At 48.9% G+C, this 19,343-nt stretch overlaps 9 protein-coding genes across 9 annotated transcripts; 4 read left to right on the plus strand and 5 right to left on the minus strand.

Moving 5' to 3' along the window:
- The first annotated feature begins 385 nt into the window (after positions 1-385).
- C8Q69DRAFT_154389 (putative polyglutamate biosynthesis protein) lies at positions 386-2,041 on the plus strand. The gene has a single exon (XM_028625585.1). The coding sequence runs from the start codon at positions 705-707 to the stop codon at positions 2,028-2,030; it is 1,326 nt and encodes a 441-aa protein (XP_028487572.1). The 5' UTR covers positions 386-704; the 3' UTR covers positions 2,031-2,041.
- A 765-nt stretch (positions 2,042-2,806) lies between these two features.
- C8Q69DRAFT_457205 (hypothetical protein) lies at positions 2,807-4,626 on the minus strand. Its single transcript, XM_028629883.1, has 2 exons — positions 3,670-4,626; positions 2,807-3,610 (listed from the first exon to the last, which is right to left on the minus strand). The coding sequence occupies exons 1-2, from the start codon at positions 4,331-4,333 to the stop codon at positions 3,294-3,296; spliced, it is 981 nt and encodes a 326-aa protein (XP_028487573.1). The 5' UTR covers positions 4,334-4,626; the 3' UTR covers positions 2,807-3,293.
- C8Q69DRAFT_457206 (calcineurin-like phosphoesterase) lies at positions 4,627-5,793 on the minus strand. The gene has a single exon (XM_028629884.1). It carries the CDS (start codon positions 5,756-5,758, stop codon positions 4,919-4,921), a length of 840 nt encoding a protein of 279 aa, XP_028487574.1. The 5' UTR covers positions 5,759-5,793; the 3' UTR covers positions 4,627-4,918.
- Positions 5,794-5,887: 94 nt separating this feature from the next.
- C8Q69DRAFT_457207 (hypothetical protein) lies at positions 5,888-6,976 on the plus strand. The gene is made up of 2 exons (XM_028629885.1): positions 5,888-6,035; positions 6,093-6,976. Exons 1-2 carry the CDS (start codon positions 5,919-5,921, stop codon positions 6,726-6,728), a joined length of 753 nt encoding a protein of 250 aa, XP_028487575.1. The 5' UTR covers positions 5,888-5,918; the 3' UTR covers positions 6,729-6,976.
- Positions 6,977-8,027, plus strand: C8Q69DRAFT_457208 (hypothetical protein). Its single transcript, XM_028629886.1, has 2 exons — positions 6,977-7,376; positions 7,428-8,027. The coding sequence occupies exons 1-2, from the start codon at positions 7,076-7,078 to the stop codon at positions 7,808-7,810; spliced, it is 684 nt and encodes a 227-aa protein (XP_028487576.1). The 5' UTR covers positions 6,977-7,075; the 3' UTR covers positions 7,811-8,027.
- Positions 8,028-9,735, minus strand: C8Q69DRAFT_457211 (D-amino-acid oxidase). The gene is made up of 6 exons (XM_028629887.1): positions 9,499-9,735; positions 9,292-9,429; positions 9,118-9,221; positions 8,959-9,062; positions 8,524-8,899; positions 8,028-8,471 (listed from the first exon to the last, which is right to left on the minus strand). Exons 1-6 carry the CDS (start codon positions 9,525-9,527, stop codon positions 8,128-8,130), a joined length of 1,095 nt encoding a protein of 364 aa, XP_028487577.1. The 5' UTR covers positions 9,528-9,735; the 3' UTR covers positions 8,028-8,127.
- A 987-nt stretch (positions 9,736-10,722) lies between these two features.
- C8Q69DRAFT_154548 (hypothetical protein) lies at positions 10,723-12,771 on the plus strand. Its single transcript, XM_028625587.1, has 3 exons — positions 10,723-11,135; positions 11,252-11,670; positions 11,748-12,771. The coding sequence occupies exons 1-3, from the start codon at positions 10,919-10,921 to the stop codon at positions 12,567-12,569; spliced, it is 1,458 nt and encodes a 485-aa protein (XP_028487578.1). The 5' UTR covers positions 10,723-10,918; the 3' UTR covers positions 12,570-12,771.
- Positions 12,772-13,806: 1,035 nt separating this feature from the next.
- Positions 13,807-14,238, minus strand: C8Q69DRAFT_504587 (thioredoxin-like protein; the record flags this gene model as incomplete). Its single annotated transcript, XM_028632608.1, has 2 exons — positions 13,807-14,098; positions 14,216-14,238. The coding sequence occupies 2 exons, from the start codon at positions 14,236-14,238 to the stop codon at positions 13,807-13,809; spliced, it is 315 nt and encodes a 104-aa protein (XP_028487579.1).
- A 2,395-nt stretch (positions 14,239-16,633) lies between these two features.
- C8Q69DRAFT_442113 (hypothetical protein) lies at positions 16,634-19,186 on the minus strand (the record flags this gene model as incomplete). Its single annotated transcript, XM_028628813.1, has 1 exon — positions 16,634-19,186. The coding sequence occupies one exon, from the start codon at positions 19,184-19,186 to the stop codon at positions 16,634-16,636; it is 2,553 nt and encodes an 850-aa protein (XP_028487580.1).
- Positions 19,187-19,343: the final 157 nt, after the last annotated feature.

The following is a 19,343-nucleotide window of genomic DNA, read 5'->3' on the forward strand; positions in this document are numbered from 1 at the left end:
ATATGATACCATTGCTTTTTTCTAATATCGGTGACTGTTCTGTTTTGCTGTGGTTGTTGTCGGTGATACCTCGGGAAAAGTTGTGTGATTCATTTGTGCGTGGCTAGCGGAGCGACGGGCGTATACGCCCATAATGGGTCTGATCTCGAGGAGTAAGATGCGGCTGTTCATGATCTGAGCTGGGTTTTCTACGGTTATCAGAAGTGAAATTAGTTTGTGCAATTCGACCGTGGCTGTGGGCATATGCCCACCATCACCAGATACTATTTTGTATACCAGTGTAATACACAGCTCACTCGTAGATCACGTTTGTTTCAAATCTCTGTTATGTGTCTTTCCCAGTTTCCCAGTTTCCCTACTTGTTTTGTATTTCAAGGTCCTGTCATGAGGTAGCAGCCAAGCATCTAGCGCCATCTGATAATATTGTCAAGATCAGATTGATTAGATATCCCCATGTGATCTGCATCGGGATCTGAGATCTGTTATCAATCTAAGATGCATCCCATCTTCAGATGTCATCATGAGATTATCATGAAGTTTATCCAACAATGCCACGATACTTGCTTCATCCAGCACAGCACCTGCTTTTCTCTTCTCTTCTCCAATGTACGTGCCATCCTCTCCAGACTACGCCATGCAGTGTGGTCCAAACCCAGCTAGATCACGGATAATCAGGAAAAAGCAATTGCTACCACCACCTCACCATGTCCAATCCCCGGATCTTCCACCTCAATTTTGTCGGCGACGTCATGCTCGGCCGCCTCGTCGACCAACTCTTCCCCCAACATGTCGACAACCCATCTGAATCGCGCCTCGTCGCCTCCTTCGTCGCCAGAAACCCCCACTTGCGCAACTACAACCCCGCCAGTCCCTGGGGATCAACCCTCCCGCTCTTCCACGCCGCCGATCTCAACATCATCAATCTCGAAACAGCCATCACCGTGCACAATGTGCTGTGGCCGCACAAAGCCTTCAATTACCGCATGCACCCCGCCAACGTGGCCGCCTTGAAAGAAGCCCGTGTCGATTATGCCAGTTTAGCAAATAATCACAGCCTCGACTTCTCCCCAGAGGGCCTAATTGAAACGGCCTGGACGCTCCGCAAAGCGCGCATCGCATTCGCTGGCGCGGGCGAAACGACAGATGAAGCGTTCCGACCGGCTGTGCTCTGTTTACCCAGGAGAGAATTCAAGCATTCGTCATCGAATCGTGAACAAGATGGAACTTCCGCGCAGGGCGCGACGAGTAGCCATGAACATCATGATGATTCGAAAGGTAGTAGTGATCATAATAATAATAATAATAAAAGGAGTAAGAACGAATGTCCCGATACCTCGCATACGATCCATATTTACTCTGCGGCGGACCATCCAAGAGATTGGGCTGCTGTGCCCACGTTTCATTTTATTGATTATACAGCTAAGACGTTTAAGAGGCTTAAGGATCGGCTGACCTCTTACTCTTCCTCTTCTTCTTCTTCTTCTTCCAATGATGCTGATGAACCATCCCTCAAAATCTTCTCCGTCCACTGGGGTCCCAACTACGCGTGGCAACCCCACGAATCCACCATCCGATCTCTAGCCCATTTCCTCATTGACGAATGCGGCGTCGATATCGTCCACGGCCATTCATCGCATCACATCCAGGGTGTGGAGAAGTATAAGAATAAACTAATCATCTATGGATGCGGAGACTTTGTGGATGATTATGCGCTGAATAAGGAGTTTAGGAATGATTTGGGAGCTGTTTGGAGGGTTGTTGTTAGGGAACGTTCTGATTCTTCTTTTGCCTCTTCTTCTTCTTCTTTGCGGCATAATCAAGGTGGGAAGAAACGCGCAGGTCTCGAACTAGTAAGGTTGGAAATCTTCCCGACGAGATGTGACTTGTTTCAGGCCATGTTGTTAGATAAAGATGATAGGGATCATGTATGGGTGAGGGAGAAAATAAGGAAATTAAGTGCGGATTTAGGAACGATGGTACGAGAAGACTTGGGTGAGGAGGGGCAGGTTATTGTTGATTTGGAGGGTTGAAAGGTTGATTTTGCCGTGTTATTTTAAGGCATATCCCTTTTCCTATCAATTGTCTTCTTTCTAAGACTAAGAAACATTTTTTGATATTTTGACAAATAGATATAAATGCTTTTTGTTGTATGTAAATCACGCCAATACCGCTCTACAATAATAATCAAGCTAATGGTTTTACTCTATTCCCAAGGTCATATTAAGTGAGTAAGTCACCTCCTCAGCAGTTCACAACGGCACAAGTATAGCAGTAAGATAAGAATAATCCTTAAACATTGCTTTGACACCTCTACTGAAGCTTAAATAGACCCGTGACTCGCGAGGACGCTCAACCATTAACTATTAAATAGGTTATTCATGAAGACTTGACGGGTCTTATGATTCTTCACGGTACTACTAGTTACGTAGTATACTGACTAGATGCTTAATTAAAGACAAGATAGTTCACAAATACCTGTTCCTGAAACGCAAATCATAACTCTCCCCTTCACGTCTGAATGGATTGTGGATATGCAATCAGAAAATCACACTGTCTGGGAACTTCTATTGAATTCACTACCTATTAGAGAAAGACTCCCTCTCCCGTCTACTTATACTGCGATTATCCTATTGACAACTATTGACTGTATACTTAGAATTTGCATTTGAATAACGGATTCACTACAACAAGTAGTAAGAGTTTGATTTATCTACTTGGAAGGGGGGGGGGGGGGGGGGGGGGGGGGGTGGGTTGCCTCAGCGGTTGAACGATTGGGATCGGACTCCCGGTTCTCTCTCTCTCTCTCTCTCTCTCTCTCTAGGCCCGACCAATTCTGCATCCATCGCATTGACAGTTAATCGAATATCTTATTGACTACCGTCGAAACCTATCCTAGTTCCATCGATTCCTTTCCACTCCACTCGATCACCATCGATTTTTTTTTCCTGGGACTCCCAACGGCACGCGGACGATGCAAGGGATTCGACTATTGTATAGTCTGTGATATGCAAGCAAGTTCACTAAACGCGTAATATATATCCCCGGCGCTACCCTATGGACGGCAGTTTATTGGGAAGAAGCTCTACGCGACCACCTTCGTCTTGGAAGACTGGGGAAGACCACGCTGCATCATTTCGGACAGTGGGATAATCCAAATGATTCCGAAAGATTCTATTTCAGTTGCCCTACTGTGCCCTATGCGTATACATTTCCTATTATCCAAACAGTATATTGAAATAGCAATACCCTTGTATTTTCAGCGGGTCATTAGGTATCATATTGCAGCCATGAACTCACTCCTCTTCCGAGACCTCTCCCTGTTTCTTCTCCAGCCTTACGGCCGAGAGCCCATTCGCCAATTTGCTCATCTGCACCGGGTCGAATTCAAGTTCTTTATAAATCGCATCTACATCCGTGCCGATGCCAATATCGTCCGCCGTTCTCAAGCTCCTGGCGTCGATGAAAGGCGCTAATGTCCGCCATATGCTCTGGGCGTTGTTGAAGAAAATGTCTGTACCGAGGTCGCCGAGGCCTTTGATTTCTTTAATCAATTCTCTCACCTTGCGGGGCTGGTGATCTGCTTTTTGGTAGAGGTTGTTCAAGTCGCCATCTGTATTTGCTACGTTAGTATACGCTCGATAGAGTAGGATACCGCAAGGATATACAGACCATATTTCCCATTCACAAATTCAATAAGAGCCCCGAGATTCGTAGAAGCCTGTTCGCGATAGCGATTATATCCCCCCTTGGCCAAGACATCCACCCTATCATCCCACGTAGTCTGGCTAAGCTTCTTGATATCATGATACCCCGCCTCGATGACCGTATTGACCGCTTTCTGCGCCAGGGAATGCGATATCCGCGTCGATTTCAGCATCGCATCAAGAACCATCGCAAGGATCGTCTCGGGTGTAGCTTGCAGCGGCTCCGCAACACCCGCGTCTTTCAGAGGTAGAGCACCGAATTCTTCAATGACTTTATGGACCTTTGCGGCTGCAGATTCGTCGATGCTATTACCGGGCTCTTCGGACTCAGAAGTCTTAGGTGCCTTATTTGGTGGTTCGTCCGTATCGACCCCGTTGGGTTGTTGTTCCTTGTTGGATTTCTGCTCCTGTTCGCGCTCTTCTTCCTTTTCTGCGTTATCGCGTTTGCGTTTCTCAATCTTCGTTTCATCTGCAGGTACATCGTCTTGTTGCTCTTCATGGATATCTGGTTCCTCGACTTTCTTATTGGATATTGTCTTCGATCTGTTGGTCGTTCTCGGTTTCGTCTCGGTCTGTGAAGATTTGGAGCCCTGGCCGGCAGAACGCTCTTGAGCGCGTGTCTGCACCATGGTTGGTTTAAAACTGGTTGAGCGCTATGATTATATCTCTTTTTCGATTGGATGGAAGATGGGAAAGGAAGCGTTAGGCTTAAAGGCTCGGTTGGTCGACGAAATCGGTTCGCGTAGCTGCGATTGAGATGTCGAGGAAGCTCACTATCGGTTGCAATTGAGAGTAGGAAAGCTACAGGAAATTCTTCTAGAGTAGCTGGTTAAGCCCAGTCGGGGAATCTTGATGGTTAACGTCAGAAGGCTGATAGTTGTGTTCTGTTGAGAATTCTCGTCTCTTGTAGGTGATCCTGGGTGTGACGTCGGTATGATGGCGATCAACCGTGGTCATGCAACGGGATGTTTTATAGTACATACATATTTATATCGTATAGAAGAACTGGATTGTTTATTTAACTTTGAAGAAGTCATAAATGAAAAGCATCAATCACTAATACAATGTTCGACGGCAGAAATTCGACAAGAGAAAGAGATATGATGCTTTACAGATCGACTCCGTCTACGTAGACTGTTGATTAACTGGCGACCAGAACCTCAGCACACATGTACATAACTCTGGTTAACATCGAGCCTATATCTGAACCTTTCTCACGAAACTCGTATGACCTTCCCCACATCGAATCTATCCTCTGTGCTTTTCCAAGGCAGCGCATATCCCCGTTGATTGCTAACAATCCTTATACCCCCTTCTTTAAAATCAGTGCTATAGTGAGTGTGTCCAAACACCCAGACTTTGACATCATTCACCATTTCCGACAGAACGTCAGTCCCAAAAGCGAATCTCCAAGCATTCTGCGCGTTTTCAGGACTCGACGTTCCCCTAAGCGAAGGAGCATGATGCGTCACGACCAGAATAGTTCGTCTTGGAGTCTGCGCTCTCGCAGCTTCATTCTCTTGATGTATCGATCGTATCTCTTTCAATAGCCATGCCAGTTCCGAATCATGAGTTGCATTATGGTCATCGACCGTCCAGCCGTCGATTTTCTGGAAATCCTTGATCTTCGCTTGGACGACTTCTCTTGCCTCAATGGGCACTTTGGACCAAAGTGTGCAACCTAGTATAGTGATATAAGAGCCTGGCACATCATACCGCTCCCGATGGAGTAGTACCAGGCGTCCGTTCAGAGAAGGCTCTTGTTGAAGTTGTTTAGCTTTCTCTAGTCCTGTCGTGAAGGATCCAGCGTAGAATTCGTGATTGCCGAGAACGAGAAATACTAATTCAAATCTAGATGTTTGTTTTTGTAGGAAGTTAAGATAGTCGTTATAGTCCGCCAATCGCCCGATATCACCTGCGAGGATGAGGTATTTGGCATTAACTGGAATTTCGTAGGATGAGTACTGTTGGCCAACCTCAAGATGAAGATCAGAGAGAATCTGAAAAGATTCAGATGGCCGCTTGAAAAAATATCGTAGTTTTTGAAACATCATGTAGCACTGGAATATTTCCAGTCGAAGAAATCGGGGTTCCAAAACGCGCAGGAGACTTTGCCAAGACTGCGTTGGTTGACTATATCGGAAGCCGGAGCTGTCCCCCCCTTTATCTGTCTGGCTTGAGCATCACAATTGTTACAGCACCTAGTACTAGACCATGGAGCTTACTCTGATCATAAAAACAGTCTTGTCGAGCCTCCAGGATGGTAGTATACCGGCATGCATTATTGGTGAAATAGCATTAAACTACTACAATGTCCCACGAGTTGTCCACGTAAGTGGGTTAGGTATTCTCCAGCGTTCTGCGAAACACCGTCTTACTATTATACAGGACATTGAAATATGCGTACCAAAATCTCTGTTGCGAGAGGCTACATCTATTCTGTGTTCCACTGGAAGATTTCGACTGGTGAAGAAGAAAGAATACGACATATACGGGGAATATAAACGAGGATTTCCTACTCTCATGACGACAGACAAGGACCCTCTCGTCGTACTTTTTCCAGATACATATTTCTTTCTCTGTCCGGTTTCCCATAATATAGTGTCATATGAGGGAATACCGCATATAGTCTACAGCCATGAGATTCTGGATCTAGTACCTACGGATGAAGTACAGCAACTTCCAATGCCATATCTGGCGCCGTTTTTCGTCGGTTTGTGTCGGAGATTTCTCGAGTCAAGGGATGTTATGGCTAGGATTGCCGCAGAGCAGTTAGTGGATGGGATGCGCCTGGATGAAGAGTGGGCGCAAATTAATCTGAGTGAAGCCTCGCCTGAAGTGAGGAAGTTGGCAACTATGCTGATTAGCCAAAGATCATCGAGGGACGATGAATACTTTGGATCTGAAGAGCTTCATGCCGCAGCAGGCTTCACAAAAGTCGTGGATCTGCGGTTGATACCTGGATCTGGGTATTCACAATTGCAGAATCCATCAATGTCTTCTCTTGATTTCAATGCTGTTTAGTACTATCTTTTATTTCTCCTCTCGACCCATGCATATGTGTCTAGAAGGCCGTATTCTAGGATTCAACCACGGAAATAACTCTGAATCCATTGGCACACTTTGTACGTACAATATACTGCGTGATGGCTTGCTGAGGGCCCGTACTCAACCAATGAAAGGCCGCATAAGAAGATCCCCTGCTGGTACATAAGGAGGGGGTTAGCTGACGTGGCATGATAGTGACTTCAAGGGAACTTTCAAAATCCGGTGAATGCTTCCTTAAAGAGGAATTGATATTTAGACTCGTTTACTGTACCTGAGCGATTCCATACGGCTCTGAACGACAGTGTGTCCTTATCATCGACAGTATGCTTCAAGACCGACTCAACGATGCAGCGATTTCCCTCCATCGAACTTTGAGCCGAGCTAATATCACGTTTGGCATATTTGGGGGCTACGCTATCGGTGTGTTAGGTGGATTCCGCGAGAGCAAGGATATTGATTGTATTGCTTCCATATCCAAAGAACAGATAATTGCTGTTCTAGACGGACAAGATGGATTTATTGCAGTCCCTCAAAGCCGACAGGACTACGTAGCATTCTTATGGTCTGATAAGCCTGATCGCAGCAACGCGGTCCTTGTGGAGATTTTTTGTGAGCAGTTCATGGGTTAGTTTAATCCACCTCTCTGATTGTGTTTCACTCTTCTGATCCTACTAGGTTCTCAATATACCATGAGGGATGTACAAGCCTCTCTTTATACGGTGAATGGGCAAAAACTGGGGCCTGGTCAGGCCCGTGTCCTTGATCCATTCTATCTGTTCAAAGGAAAACTCCGCGCCGCAGCAACTCGGTCAAAATTCCATGATTCAGCCGATCTGCGATGGTTGGCTGATCGATACGCCAGCATCATCCAGGCCCGAAAGGAGGAGCTGAATCTTGAGTACATTGGACTTGCAGTGAAGAGATACTTGGAGCTTGAGCTCCTGTTTGAACGGCTGGGAATCGATCTTGTTAAAGCGAGGGACGCTGCCCGTGATCTAGATCCATCGAGACTTCCAGCTCCTGCCCCTGGAGATGTCCAACGAGGATTATTGGGGTAGGGTTTGTAATAACGTTAGCTGTGGGCCGATCGATTAGTCGCTCGCCTCTTAGTCACTCTCGATCTCCGACTTGGAGCTACCTCAACAAGGATATTCTAGAAGTTCTGGCTATTGATAGGATACTCCTACAGAGCCAGGAAGTACAAGTAGATTTCATACAACTTAATCTTATCTTACGGTTTGACTGTTACCATCTCTGAAACTACGTGATATCAATACTCCGATTAGTTTCCAGTTGAAGATTGAACTACCTTAGTATCCATATTTCAGGAAATAATCAAGTGCACCGGTTTTGCAAACAACTCCAAACTATACATTCATAGCTTAGCTTGGGTCTTCTGTCCTAAAGCTGCCGCGACGAGCTTGATTGCTGCTTCTGCGGAGCCGTAAGAAGCTTGATACCCAAAACCCCCATGACCGTAGTTATGCACCACCCATACGCCGTCGATCTTCTCCTTTTCCACTCTTGGCCCGCCTTCACGGAGCGGTCGTAGTCCAACACCGTGTCTGATAATATCCAGGCCCTCGATGCCCTGGCCTTCCTTGACGAGACTCGGGCACAGTTCGATGCAACGTTTCATGATACGAATTGCCAGGTTCGGATCAAGTGAAGTATCCCAATTGTGTTTCTGGTATGAACCACCGAGGATGGTACCACCGCCTAGAAGGATATTAGCTTTGTGCGCATAGCATCTAATTAGTTAGTCACATACCTGCGGCCCTGCCCATGATATAGACAGCTTCGTCTTCTCCGTCGTCCGTCCCGGAAGCGGAGCTCATGTATCCGGGGTCATTTCGCACTACCACAATCTGGCCTCTGGCTGGGTAGAGCTTGTCGTCCATGACCCCGCCTAATTTCTTCGACGACAAGCCGGTACAGTTGACGACCAGGTCGGCCTTCCTTCCAGAATGATGGGCATTTGCAGCATCAGCAACGTGTTTGAAGACGCCCCTCTTGAATACCACGCCGTGCTTGCGGCACTGACCGACCAGCCATGGCAGGTAGATGGCCGTGTTGATGCAGACTGATGTAAAGGACGAGGCATTGTCTATCCCGGGTGCCAACTGTTCTGAAGGCAGTGGACGAAACTGGAGAAGATGTCAGTTTAATAGTGAACGGAATTCAAGGGGAGCGATCTTGTATGTACATCGGGGACCACATCTTTATACCATGGCTCCTTCTTCAGTAGTTCCGCGAACCATTGTCCAGTAGCAGATTGCTTATCTTTTTCGCGGTTGTAGACGATAGTCGCTATATCAACCGTCAGCATAGTGGTCCAAGAAGCTGTGGTCATGCTGAGTCTCACGTTGGAAATGAATGCCCGCCTCAGGATGGTTCTGCGCCAATTCCTGGAGAACCGGCCAAGTCTTCTTCTCGTATTCCGCGTGAGCGCTACCTTGGACACCGACTCTTGATCCGTTTGTCAGTTCCGAGAAGAAATACCTACAAGTCATGGGAAAACCAAGACTGCAGAACCTACGGCAGGTAATTGGCTCCAGCCCATGGCGAGCAGTATTCAATGTCATAATCTCCCGGCATATGCTTTGCCACGACCGTAATATTGTTGGCCGCGTTCTGAGACAGGAGATATGCAGTCGTCAAGCCTGCCACTCCAGCACTGTAGAGAGATGATTAATTACCATGGCTCGAAAGAGATCCTTGATAAAGAGAATCGATAATCGCATACCCGAGCACCACAATATTATTTGCCTCCATTGTGGACCTGTCCACGCGCCCCTCACGAGAATAAAGAATGCAGAAGCTGTTTAGAAGGGACAAAGACCGACCAAAAGGACTGAAAGATGCAATTATAGAACCGGCAACGGTGAATTATTCTATTGAGAGAACGTGCAACACAGTAGAGTCATTCCTATCGGGACGAGGCCCCCACCGAATAGATAGCTAGATATGTCGTGTGTTCCCCGATACGCGGAGAGTGGTTATCATCGGGGCCCCTCAATAAGTAATCTCGTGCCTGGCGGTGGGGACAACGCCGAGCTGCCGAATCGGGTCCGAAAGTCCACGAGGGGTGCAAAGATTTCTTTTTGCCAATAATGATCATTTTATTAATTACATAGACAAAAATGCCAATTAGATATTATCTGCTGCTGCAAAGGTCCGATGTGATACTGGAGTACTTGGCATGGCGATAACTAGGTACTCTTACACAGGCCGCACACACACTGATAAGAAAAGGTACATGTAGACTCTAGAGACATATTCTATTTTGGGAACATTCACAATATATCAGTTTCCATGTGGAAGCTGTCCACGATCAATATTTGAATATAACAATGACTAAAGAATCTCCGCCTATCTAGTTCTCCAAGTGGCCGCTGAAAGAAATTGCTATAAATGCGCACCTCCATTGTTCAATGGAAAGTCACGGACCACAAAGTGCATTATCAATGACGGTATATGAATAGAAAGGAAGATTCACTGTCAGTCTTTGTATATGAATAGTCACGTATTGTAGGAGTCATTGAGAGCACAGACGGCTGGGAGAAGTGTTGCCTTCAGGCGTCAGATACTTAACTAGACAGACACCCAAGGTTTAACTTCTCCCCAGCACTCTGATCCATCTGGAAGCCACAAGAGCTCGACTGTATCTGCAGAAAAGTGTCCGTGTTGATCATCAGCTTTCAACCTCTCTCATTCACACTTGCAGGCTTAACTAATTCCTTAATATTTCAATTCTTCAATTTGCGAGAACGGAGGGAATTTCGTCATAGCGCGGCAGAAAAACGGAGTCTGGCGCTTCCGCTAAGCCGTTTCCGAGAGGCAACAGCCAATAAAATACTCCAGATACTCACCGCTCCTGTTCGGTAAGCATGCTCGTTCGGTGCAAGCGCCTCCGCACCCTTGCCGTGATCCTCAGAGAGACAGAGAGAGAGAGAGAGACACAGAGAAACAGAGCGCGTGTTGTAAAGCCTCTGGTTTTTGGTCCGCAGACTGGTGGACTTCCCCTTCCGGAGGTTCTTTCAAAGAACGCTTCTTCCCTTTGTTTCTTTTCTTGTCTCTTTTTTACCTCTCTCAATCTCTGCTTGGGGACATTGCCCCCTGCTCTATTAGACAGCAGATGAGGGCGGTTCTTCGGTTTTGCAAGCATGGCTGACGTCTCTCCCAGCGGTACGCGGGTCGTGCCTGTCATGGCCGGCCAGAAGCACAACCCCAAGGTCACCAAAGTGACCAGAGATACCCTCCACACCACTCCCAGGCAATCACAGCCGAGGGAGTCCCAGGAGCTCTGGAATGACCCGGAATGTTTGAATATGCCCTGTCTGGAGGCCTTGGGCCTCTATGCTTCCAACACCGTGGGAGATGGTATGTGTTGTACTGGTCCGGAGCAAGTCTCGAAGGAGAAACGCGATCTGCCAGCTCCGCGTCCCTCCAATTGGGCTCAAAAAAGCATTGACTGATAGTTTCCTCTTGGATTATAGGCAATTGTCTTTATCGAGCTCTGTCGGACCAGATGTATGGAGAATTCGACCACTTTGAAGAGATCCGGAACCGGTTGGCCAACCATATCCAGGCCCATCCGGAATACTTCATGAATTTCATGTCTGCGATGGGTGGGGAGCGGAGGGCCCCCAGACGCGCAGCTGCGGCTGCTTCTCGATCGTCCTCCTCGTCGGTGACCCCTGCACCGGCGACCAAGGAGCAGCAGATGCAGAAGTTTGAGACCAGGGTCGAGGAGAGCCGGAAGAATGGCTCCTGGGGAGGATCCGAAGAGATCCAGGCATTTTGCCAATCGTACAAACGAGACGTACGCGTCTACATGGATTCTGGGATCCAAGACTTCCGTGATGTTAGTGCTCCAGCGGACGAAGAAAGAGAGGTGGTCCACATAGCCTTCCACGTAAGTGACGCTACCGTCTACACCCACCTTCCTCCCATAATCTCTCTGTTATACTAACGGAGGCTTTTGCGTAATAGAACTTCTACCATTATTCTTCGGTACGCAACATCAATGGCCCTCACACCGGTCTTCCCCATATTCCCAATACCAAAGTGAAAGCCGACTCCCAGGTCGACAGTGTGAAAACGGAAAAGAGGAACGAAGAGAGTAAAGATGCTACTGCTGGAGCAGTGGTGGATATGGCGGTGCCTTGGAAAATTTCCAAGATACAAGAAGGCCTGGGCGGAAAATATGACCGAGAGACCATCGTGGAGATGTTGCAACAATGTCGTGGTGATATTGAGAGGGCGTTTGTCAAACTGCTGGACGAGGACACTTCGACTGACTCCTCTGTTAAACGCTCCTCTTCTCCGGCTACCACGGTCACCGACGCGTCTTCCTTCCAATCGGTTGTCCCACAGCCTCAATACAAGCAACGCTTGCGTCCCTCGTCGCGCTCTTCCTCCCGTCATAGCACGTCAAGCAAGCGGTCCGCAGACGATAGTGACGATGAAAAGCTCACTTGTCGCCCCCGGCAGACCAGAGGGCGGGAACAGAAGAGACGGATCTTGCCAAACGTCACAGTTGGAATCAATCTCCGTGATGAGAATCAGAACGACCTGGTTTCCCTACGCCTGAGGGTCAGCCCGGATGTTGTTGCTGAACAGGCTGATACCGCTGAGCCCGTAACGAAAACAGACGTCAGCGCGGAGGGCACGAAGAAAGGCGAGAACAAGAGGAACCTCCGCCCTCGCAGGCGCATCCAGACCACTAGTGCGGATTCTAGCAGCGAGTCTCAGCAGGAGTCTCTGCGGGACAAAGCCGTCCCAAAAAGAAAGTCTTCTCAGAGAAATACCTGACATACACAAAGCTGCCTGCGGTGACAATGACTACCGCCATGACCCTCCCTATATCCCCTTTCCTTTCCTTCCGTCTTTCACCTTCAATACCCAGATGCCGCAATAAGGCGCGCACTTCTCTTTGTTTCGTCATTTGACTGTCACAGCGACACAGCATTGCATGTAATGCATCATGATTGAGCCGCATTTTTGAGCGCGTTGGGCCTCTCTATTCGAATTGCATGACCCTGGCCGGATGCATAAAGGCAGGGAGTCTAGGAGTTTTTGGTGTCTGATTTCGGTCCTATTGTTTACGGGTCGAGCAGGAGCGGAGCATAAAAAGTTACGGACGTCCCCCTTGGCTTTACTTTTACAAGCATCTTGGGCAGGATTTACGAGATGAAGATACACGATACGGAAAGCATCAACGTAGTGCCGGGCGCGCTACACTGCATTGATTTATTTCTCGGTACATCTTTTTTTTTTCTTCTTTCTTTCTTTCTTCTTTCCTGGCGTTTCCCGACCGATGCCGCGGGAGGTATCTGGAGGCCGTTTTATCTGAATCTGGGTGCGGCTGCTTGCATGTAGTGTAAGTGAAGCCATGTTTTAGACTAGGGCTTAAAAAGCAACATTTGCTCTCTGGCATTATCCTGTTGATGTGGATTTTGTTTTCTCTTTATTTGCAAATAAATCCCGTAGATCAGATAGACCCTTTCAGGTATGAAATTTCCCCAATGATCAGATGAATTAGAGTATTACCTGCAGGAACTTGCAGGAACCCCGCACTCCTTGACGCTGAATAATACAACTCGATGCTGCGTGCATTAGAGCGTTGTTGATTCTCTGCTGAGTACGTACAGATGGTAATTATCTCTTCCAACTTTCATTGAGAGTATAACTTACGAAGCCGACGTTTTCTCTAGATTCGATGCGCATATTCACTTGTTATCTACGGTGCTGCAGGTTTGTTCCTATGATTATTTCGTCCGATATAGGTATATCAATGATATACGATTCTTTGAAAAGGGATATGGTCTTTTGTTTCTATCTGAATGGATTTTATGGCCACGTGACAGTGATCCTGTCATGAAGCCCGGGGAATAATTAAATGAGAAAGGAATTCGTCAGGCGAATGCTCCAATTTCCTCATGCCAAAAAAAGACCAGAGGTCTCGAGTGATTTATAGGTTGAGAGAAGAAGAAAAGGAAAACAACTAGCTAGAAAACAAATTTGATAGCTGTCATTTTTCTTCTTTCAATTATGCGGAGTGCTCCTTGATGGCAGCCTCGAGAGCGGGAGGGTTGGCACCGACAACCTCAGCGACGAGTTGGCCGTTCTTGTAGACGTGGAAGGTAGGCATGGCACGGACACCAATGTCGGCAGCGACGTCGGACAGCTGGTCAACGTCGACCTTGTAGAAGGTGGCGTTGGGGTACTTCTCGCTGAACTCCTCGACCTTGGGAGCGATGGCCTTGCAAGGGCCGCACCAGGTGGCGAAGAAGTCGACAACGGCGACGCCCTGGCCGGTCTTCTCGGTGAACTCAGCCTTGCTAGAGAGATTGTTAACTGACCGATCTTCTCATCTCCGCACAATGACTTCACTCCACGCCTCATCGAGAGTGGGTAGTCGGGGTCATCTATGATGGTAGGAAAAGCAGAGAACTCACCTGGAAACGTTGTGGACACCCATTTTGGCGATTGTGGATCGGAATTGAGGAGAGGGAGTAGTGGAGAAAGCTCGCTGGGAAGCCGACGGAGTCTTCAGAAAACGCGCGGTAGTCGCTGGCGAAGCAGATTTCGCAGCTGTCAAGCCGGTTGAGAACCTGGCGGTTGAAGAAAGAGACGGAAGGAGGCGAAGGGAGGCCACGGTGAATGACTTGTTGGCGGGAAGTAGAGACTGATCACGGTGAGTTCAAGATGCGGGAGATTCTACGGCGGAGGGTGGGGGATGGGCTTTATAAGGGGAGAGGGGCAGCAACAAAATGACGTTGGGTTGGTGGAACGGGAGGCGCTATGGTATGGCTGGCTCGGGAAGACTAGAGTAGAGGGGAGGGAGGATGAATAATGATTGATTTTCAAACAAAACACTCTTCTTCTTCTCTTTTCTCCTGTTCTCTGGTGCGACTCCAGGGCTAATGGATCATCCAGAGGGCTAGATTGCACTCTCGGGGTCTGATAGACTGCTTTGCAATACAATTGCAGACGTGCAAAGACTCGGGAGTGCTCGAAACGACGCGAACATATGGATGGATCGGCTTACCTAAGAAGAAGTTGATATGTGAGACCTGGAGAGAATCCAAGGCAATTGGACAGAGTTAGAGTAAAGCGTGGTGGACTAGAGTAACTCGAGCAATGAAAATCGATAAGCAATACGAAGTTATTCGAAGGAAAAGAAAGACAGTCAATAATGGAAGGGCAGAACCCGACGGGATGACGTGCTCGGCTTACCAATCGCAGGCGGTCTAGAGTCTCGGGGTTCCAATCATTAACTAATCGTTAGTTAGTCTCTCTGGACTCTGGACTCTGGATCTGCTACGAAGGATCATTAATTATTAAAAACACTATTAGATCTAATCTAATCATCATCATCATCATCATCATCATCATAATCATCATATATCATGATATATCTATTATAAGGTCGGCTACTATTGCTCTTCGGACATCATCAGACGCAGATAACATGGTGTGATCATAGCAGAGGATCACCAACAAATGCAGCCTAGAGATAGACGCAGCAGTCAACTATCAGTTCAGCTGACACCCGAGACCCGCCGGTGCCAGTATCTACAGTAGTACTAAGTAGATAAACACTGTCGATCCCAGGCTAGATACCCATCAACAGCAAACACCAGCGAGCCATGGTTACCGCAACTGGATGATCAATGAGGGGTTGGTTGGGTGGGAGGGGAGGTTGGGAATGATGAACGTAGGAAATAAACTATACCATCTAGAACTTCCATATACTCCTGTGCACAATGCCCGTGCAATTCCGCAGGGATGCTCTTTTCCATTTTACAGAGTACTCCGAACTATATACATCCCCTTGGTGCAATAAGACCACACATCAATCCATACATAGGTCATAAGCAAAGCATCCGCTGAGCAAAATCTGGTATCATGCCCCGCCGTGCGACAGATAGATAACATACACTCAAACCGCCGGGGTAATATCCCACCGTTTCTGACTCCACGTTCGCTCAACAGGACTGGTAGTCTCCAGCGGTCAGGCAACATGCGGAGATTCCCATCAGATTAACTTATGTTTTGCCCTTTGTGAGAGCCGCCGTGCTATGCCGAGCCTTTCACTCATCTTCTGGACTAGAAGCAATCGCCGAGACCAAAGAACACGACAATCTTTGCACACCACAGGGGCCCTCTCTCGGTGCCAGTCTCTCCTGTCGTTATTCACGTCACCTCCATTTCTCATTCAAACAACAAAGCCACGGTAGGATAGAGTCCACCAAAGCAAGCAGCATATCAGGACCACAGGCCAAGCACAGATGGGGAAAACACTCGTCATGATCAAATTTCTCTCTTACTACAGAAACTCTTCCCTACAACCCCAGGGAATGACATCCTCGGAACTGTCCGATAACAAAACTCATGGGAGACGGCGTGGACATGATAGCGAATATGTGCATTGAATCGGAAGAGCAACAGCAATAGACATCGCGGGCAAAAATACTGAGCAGGGGGTATGTAACTCGAAAACACAAACGACAATGATAACTAAAGGGGGCGCCAACTCCGACAACAAACGGGGTATCAAGAATATCGACATGCAAAGGGTTCATGCTGGTCTCGAGCCAAAGACATCGGCGGAAACTCGACAATGCAAACACAAAGAAAAATCAAACGAGCGTTTGGTTCAGGATACAGGGACATTCGCGACGCGATTGGGTGTCGTGAACAAAAGAAAATCTTCAAAGAATGTGGTAGGTGCGTGCCTTCCGGGGAGCTCCAGCATGCCATTGACTCGAGCCAGTTACCATTCCTTCCTTCCATGCCTTGCAACATCGCTCGAGGTCGGGTTGGCTGACAAAGGGGGTTATTATTCACGAAGCGAAAAGATACAAAAAAGTTCAGAACTTGGACCCAGTAGGATCAGAGCGGGCTTCCGCCCCAGAACTGGGTGATTTAGAATCCATCGACGCCCGGATATCCAGCAACTTTGCGCTTCCAGCGCTGACATGGCGAACGTGTCCTCTTCCGTAATCGACACTCGTCGCACGTTGGATTTCCGCTTCTTCCTGTTCTCCTTCTTCTTCGTCCACAGGGCTGTTATCTCCCGAGACGGATAAGACCTCCGCGCTCTGGGCAGTGGGCACATTTTGGACATGATCGAGAAGAAGTCCTGCTTTGGATTTGGGTCGATTGGATGGCCGGATTACAGTTGGCCGTCGACCGATACCGATATGCCATGTCTCCGCCGGCTCTACCTCAGGCTCGGGTTTTTGCATGGGGAGACTATCGCTCTCCCTATCACTATCGGCACCCATCGCACTGCTACTCGCCCTACGCGCACCGGCAAGAGAATCCCGGCATTCTTCGTGGCTAGGCGTCAGCCTGGCGAGATCTTCATCGCCAACGATATCGTCAGCTTCTCTGGATTCGGCATAACCTTCGAGCTTATTCCCACTGGAGGCAACACTGTGTCGAACGGGGCTGTTGGCGTGCTGCGAAATACGACGCAGGAATTTGCCGGACATCCAAGATCCTTCCGAGTCAACGGACGCAAGAGAACGTGACAGGAGAGCGCTGTCCGGCCGCGTTTCGACGCCACTTTCCCAGGAACGGTGTCGACCGGCTGATCGCCCAGGAATGGGTCGACCGATCGTTTGCTCGAGATCGTCGTGGAAAGAAGCCTGCTCCGGGGAGGGCATATCTGGAATGGTTTCAGGAATATCAGGTGACTGCAACCGAGACTCCGGAGGTGAAATCGGAAAGTCACCCAGGTGCTCTGTGAACTTGGATTGCGAGCGTTTGACCGTGCCGACACGCAGGAAACTTCTCTGCACCATTCCAGGTGAAGTCCCCGTGACTGACGGAGGAGCTCTCGAGAAGGACTCTCGCGATGTGTTGGAGAATTCGGAAGGCGCGCGTTGAGCACGATCCCAAGAGCCTCTCTTGAGGCGAGAGCTACCGCGGCGGAAGAAGGTCGACCATCCGTTCATACGCTTGCCGCTGTTGTCCGATGGGCGTCTTTCATGATCGATCGTCCTAGAGCGGTCTGATATCGACTCCGAAGAAAACCCAGGATGCTGCGACGTACTCGTTCCACTGGGATCCTTTGTAACGGGCGAGGGACAAGGAGAAATACTGCTCCGCGAGATCTGCATATCTTGGGACAAAGCCATGCTGTCTCTCTGGGCCATCTTTTCGGCACGGATGGAACTGTCATCCAAGGTCCCAATGACATGCACGCTTTCCAGAGAAGCACGATTGCTTTTTGGCAAGCGACCATCGTTCGAGGGACCTCGCAGCCACGAACCAGATTGCTGAGAAGACGAACCAGCCTTGGCCCCGGAATCGTGCTCATCTTGATCACGCGAGACTGATGCTCTGTGTGTGTCGAGAACGCTGCGTCCGCGGCGGTCTTCAGTCCCCTGTTCGCGATCATCCGAAGGTCCAGATTGTTCTTCTCGCCGACGCTCTTGCTCTCGTTGACGCTCAGCCCTGCGCTGCAACCTGCGCTGCAGCCTTTCCTGGTCAGCAATACGCTTCTTTTCCTTCCGACGGCGATCCCGTTCCAGGAGTTCCCTCAGAGCTCCAGCATCCAGATCGTCGGCCAGTTCGTCGATTCTCTTTTTCGGGTTGAGACTTTCCTCCGGGATGGTCGCCTGTTTATTTGAGGCCACGGACGGTCCCTGGCTCCTGGGAGTTTCGTATCGGGGCGGCTCACTGTACCGAATCGCAGGTCGTGGGGTCCAGGCAGCAAATGTGTTGACCTTGAAGGTATACGATTCGGACCCATCTGTCATGGAGGAACCCGGCGAGTCTCGAACAGGAAGGCTCAGGTCTGAAGCATGGCGATCTGAACGGCTGATTACACTACCAACCCTCCTCGTATCGCACGAGCTGGACACGACATTCGATGCGCCAGTACGTCTCGGAATGTTCACAGGAGATGAAGACATGGCCCGGATCTCCTGCTCCCTTGAAATCTGTTCTATCTTCCGCTTGCTGAGTCTCTTCTTCAAAACTGAGGGTCCGGTGCTGCTGGGCTTCCTTCGCAACACTGATGCGCTCCTCGAGACAGACAGTTGATCTTGACCGATGCTGGAGTGCGATGCCTGTTCAAGGCCGTAGGGACGCTGACCAATGGGTTCAGTTTTCGCTTTCATGGGAGGATGATTCGGTTCGATGAACCTCGTCTGCGGAGTGGTTTTTGCTCGACGAGGAGAAGGCGCATCTTGCCCTGGGATGGAGGATTCGTCTGGAGTTGCTGAAGCACGGTTCTTGCGACGCTTGGATTTCTTGCGAGAAGGCTTCCGTTTGGGTGAGATGGCAGCCTCTTGAGGAGGTGCAAGGATAGACTCTGGTTCCTGAGCAGCGTACATCTTCTCCACTGTTTCAGGTCCCGCCAGCGGAGTGCTGGACCGCCTACCCTTGCGACCAAAAGGCCATATTGCCATGGCGTCTGTCGTATCTTGCTCCCGGCCAGCTGTAATTGTGTCTGCTCAGCACCGGTGGTGAGCCCGTCCCAGGGCGCTCACGCAGCCAGGTCAGACAATGTAGCGGTGTTTTGAGGATGTGAGATCGGCTGGGGAAGTGACGGAATTCATGGGTGAC

Source organism: Paecilomyces variotii, assembly GCF_004022145.1.
Source record: "Paecilomyces variotii strain CBS 101075 chromosome Unknown C8Q69scaffold_2, whole genome shotgun sequence".
Classification (NCBI taxonomy): Eukaryota; Fungi; Ascomycota; class Eurotiomycetes; order Eurotiales; family Thermoascaceae; genus Paecilomyces; species Paecilomyces variotii.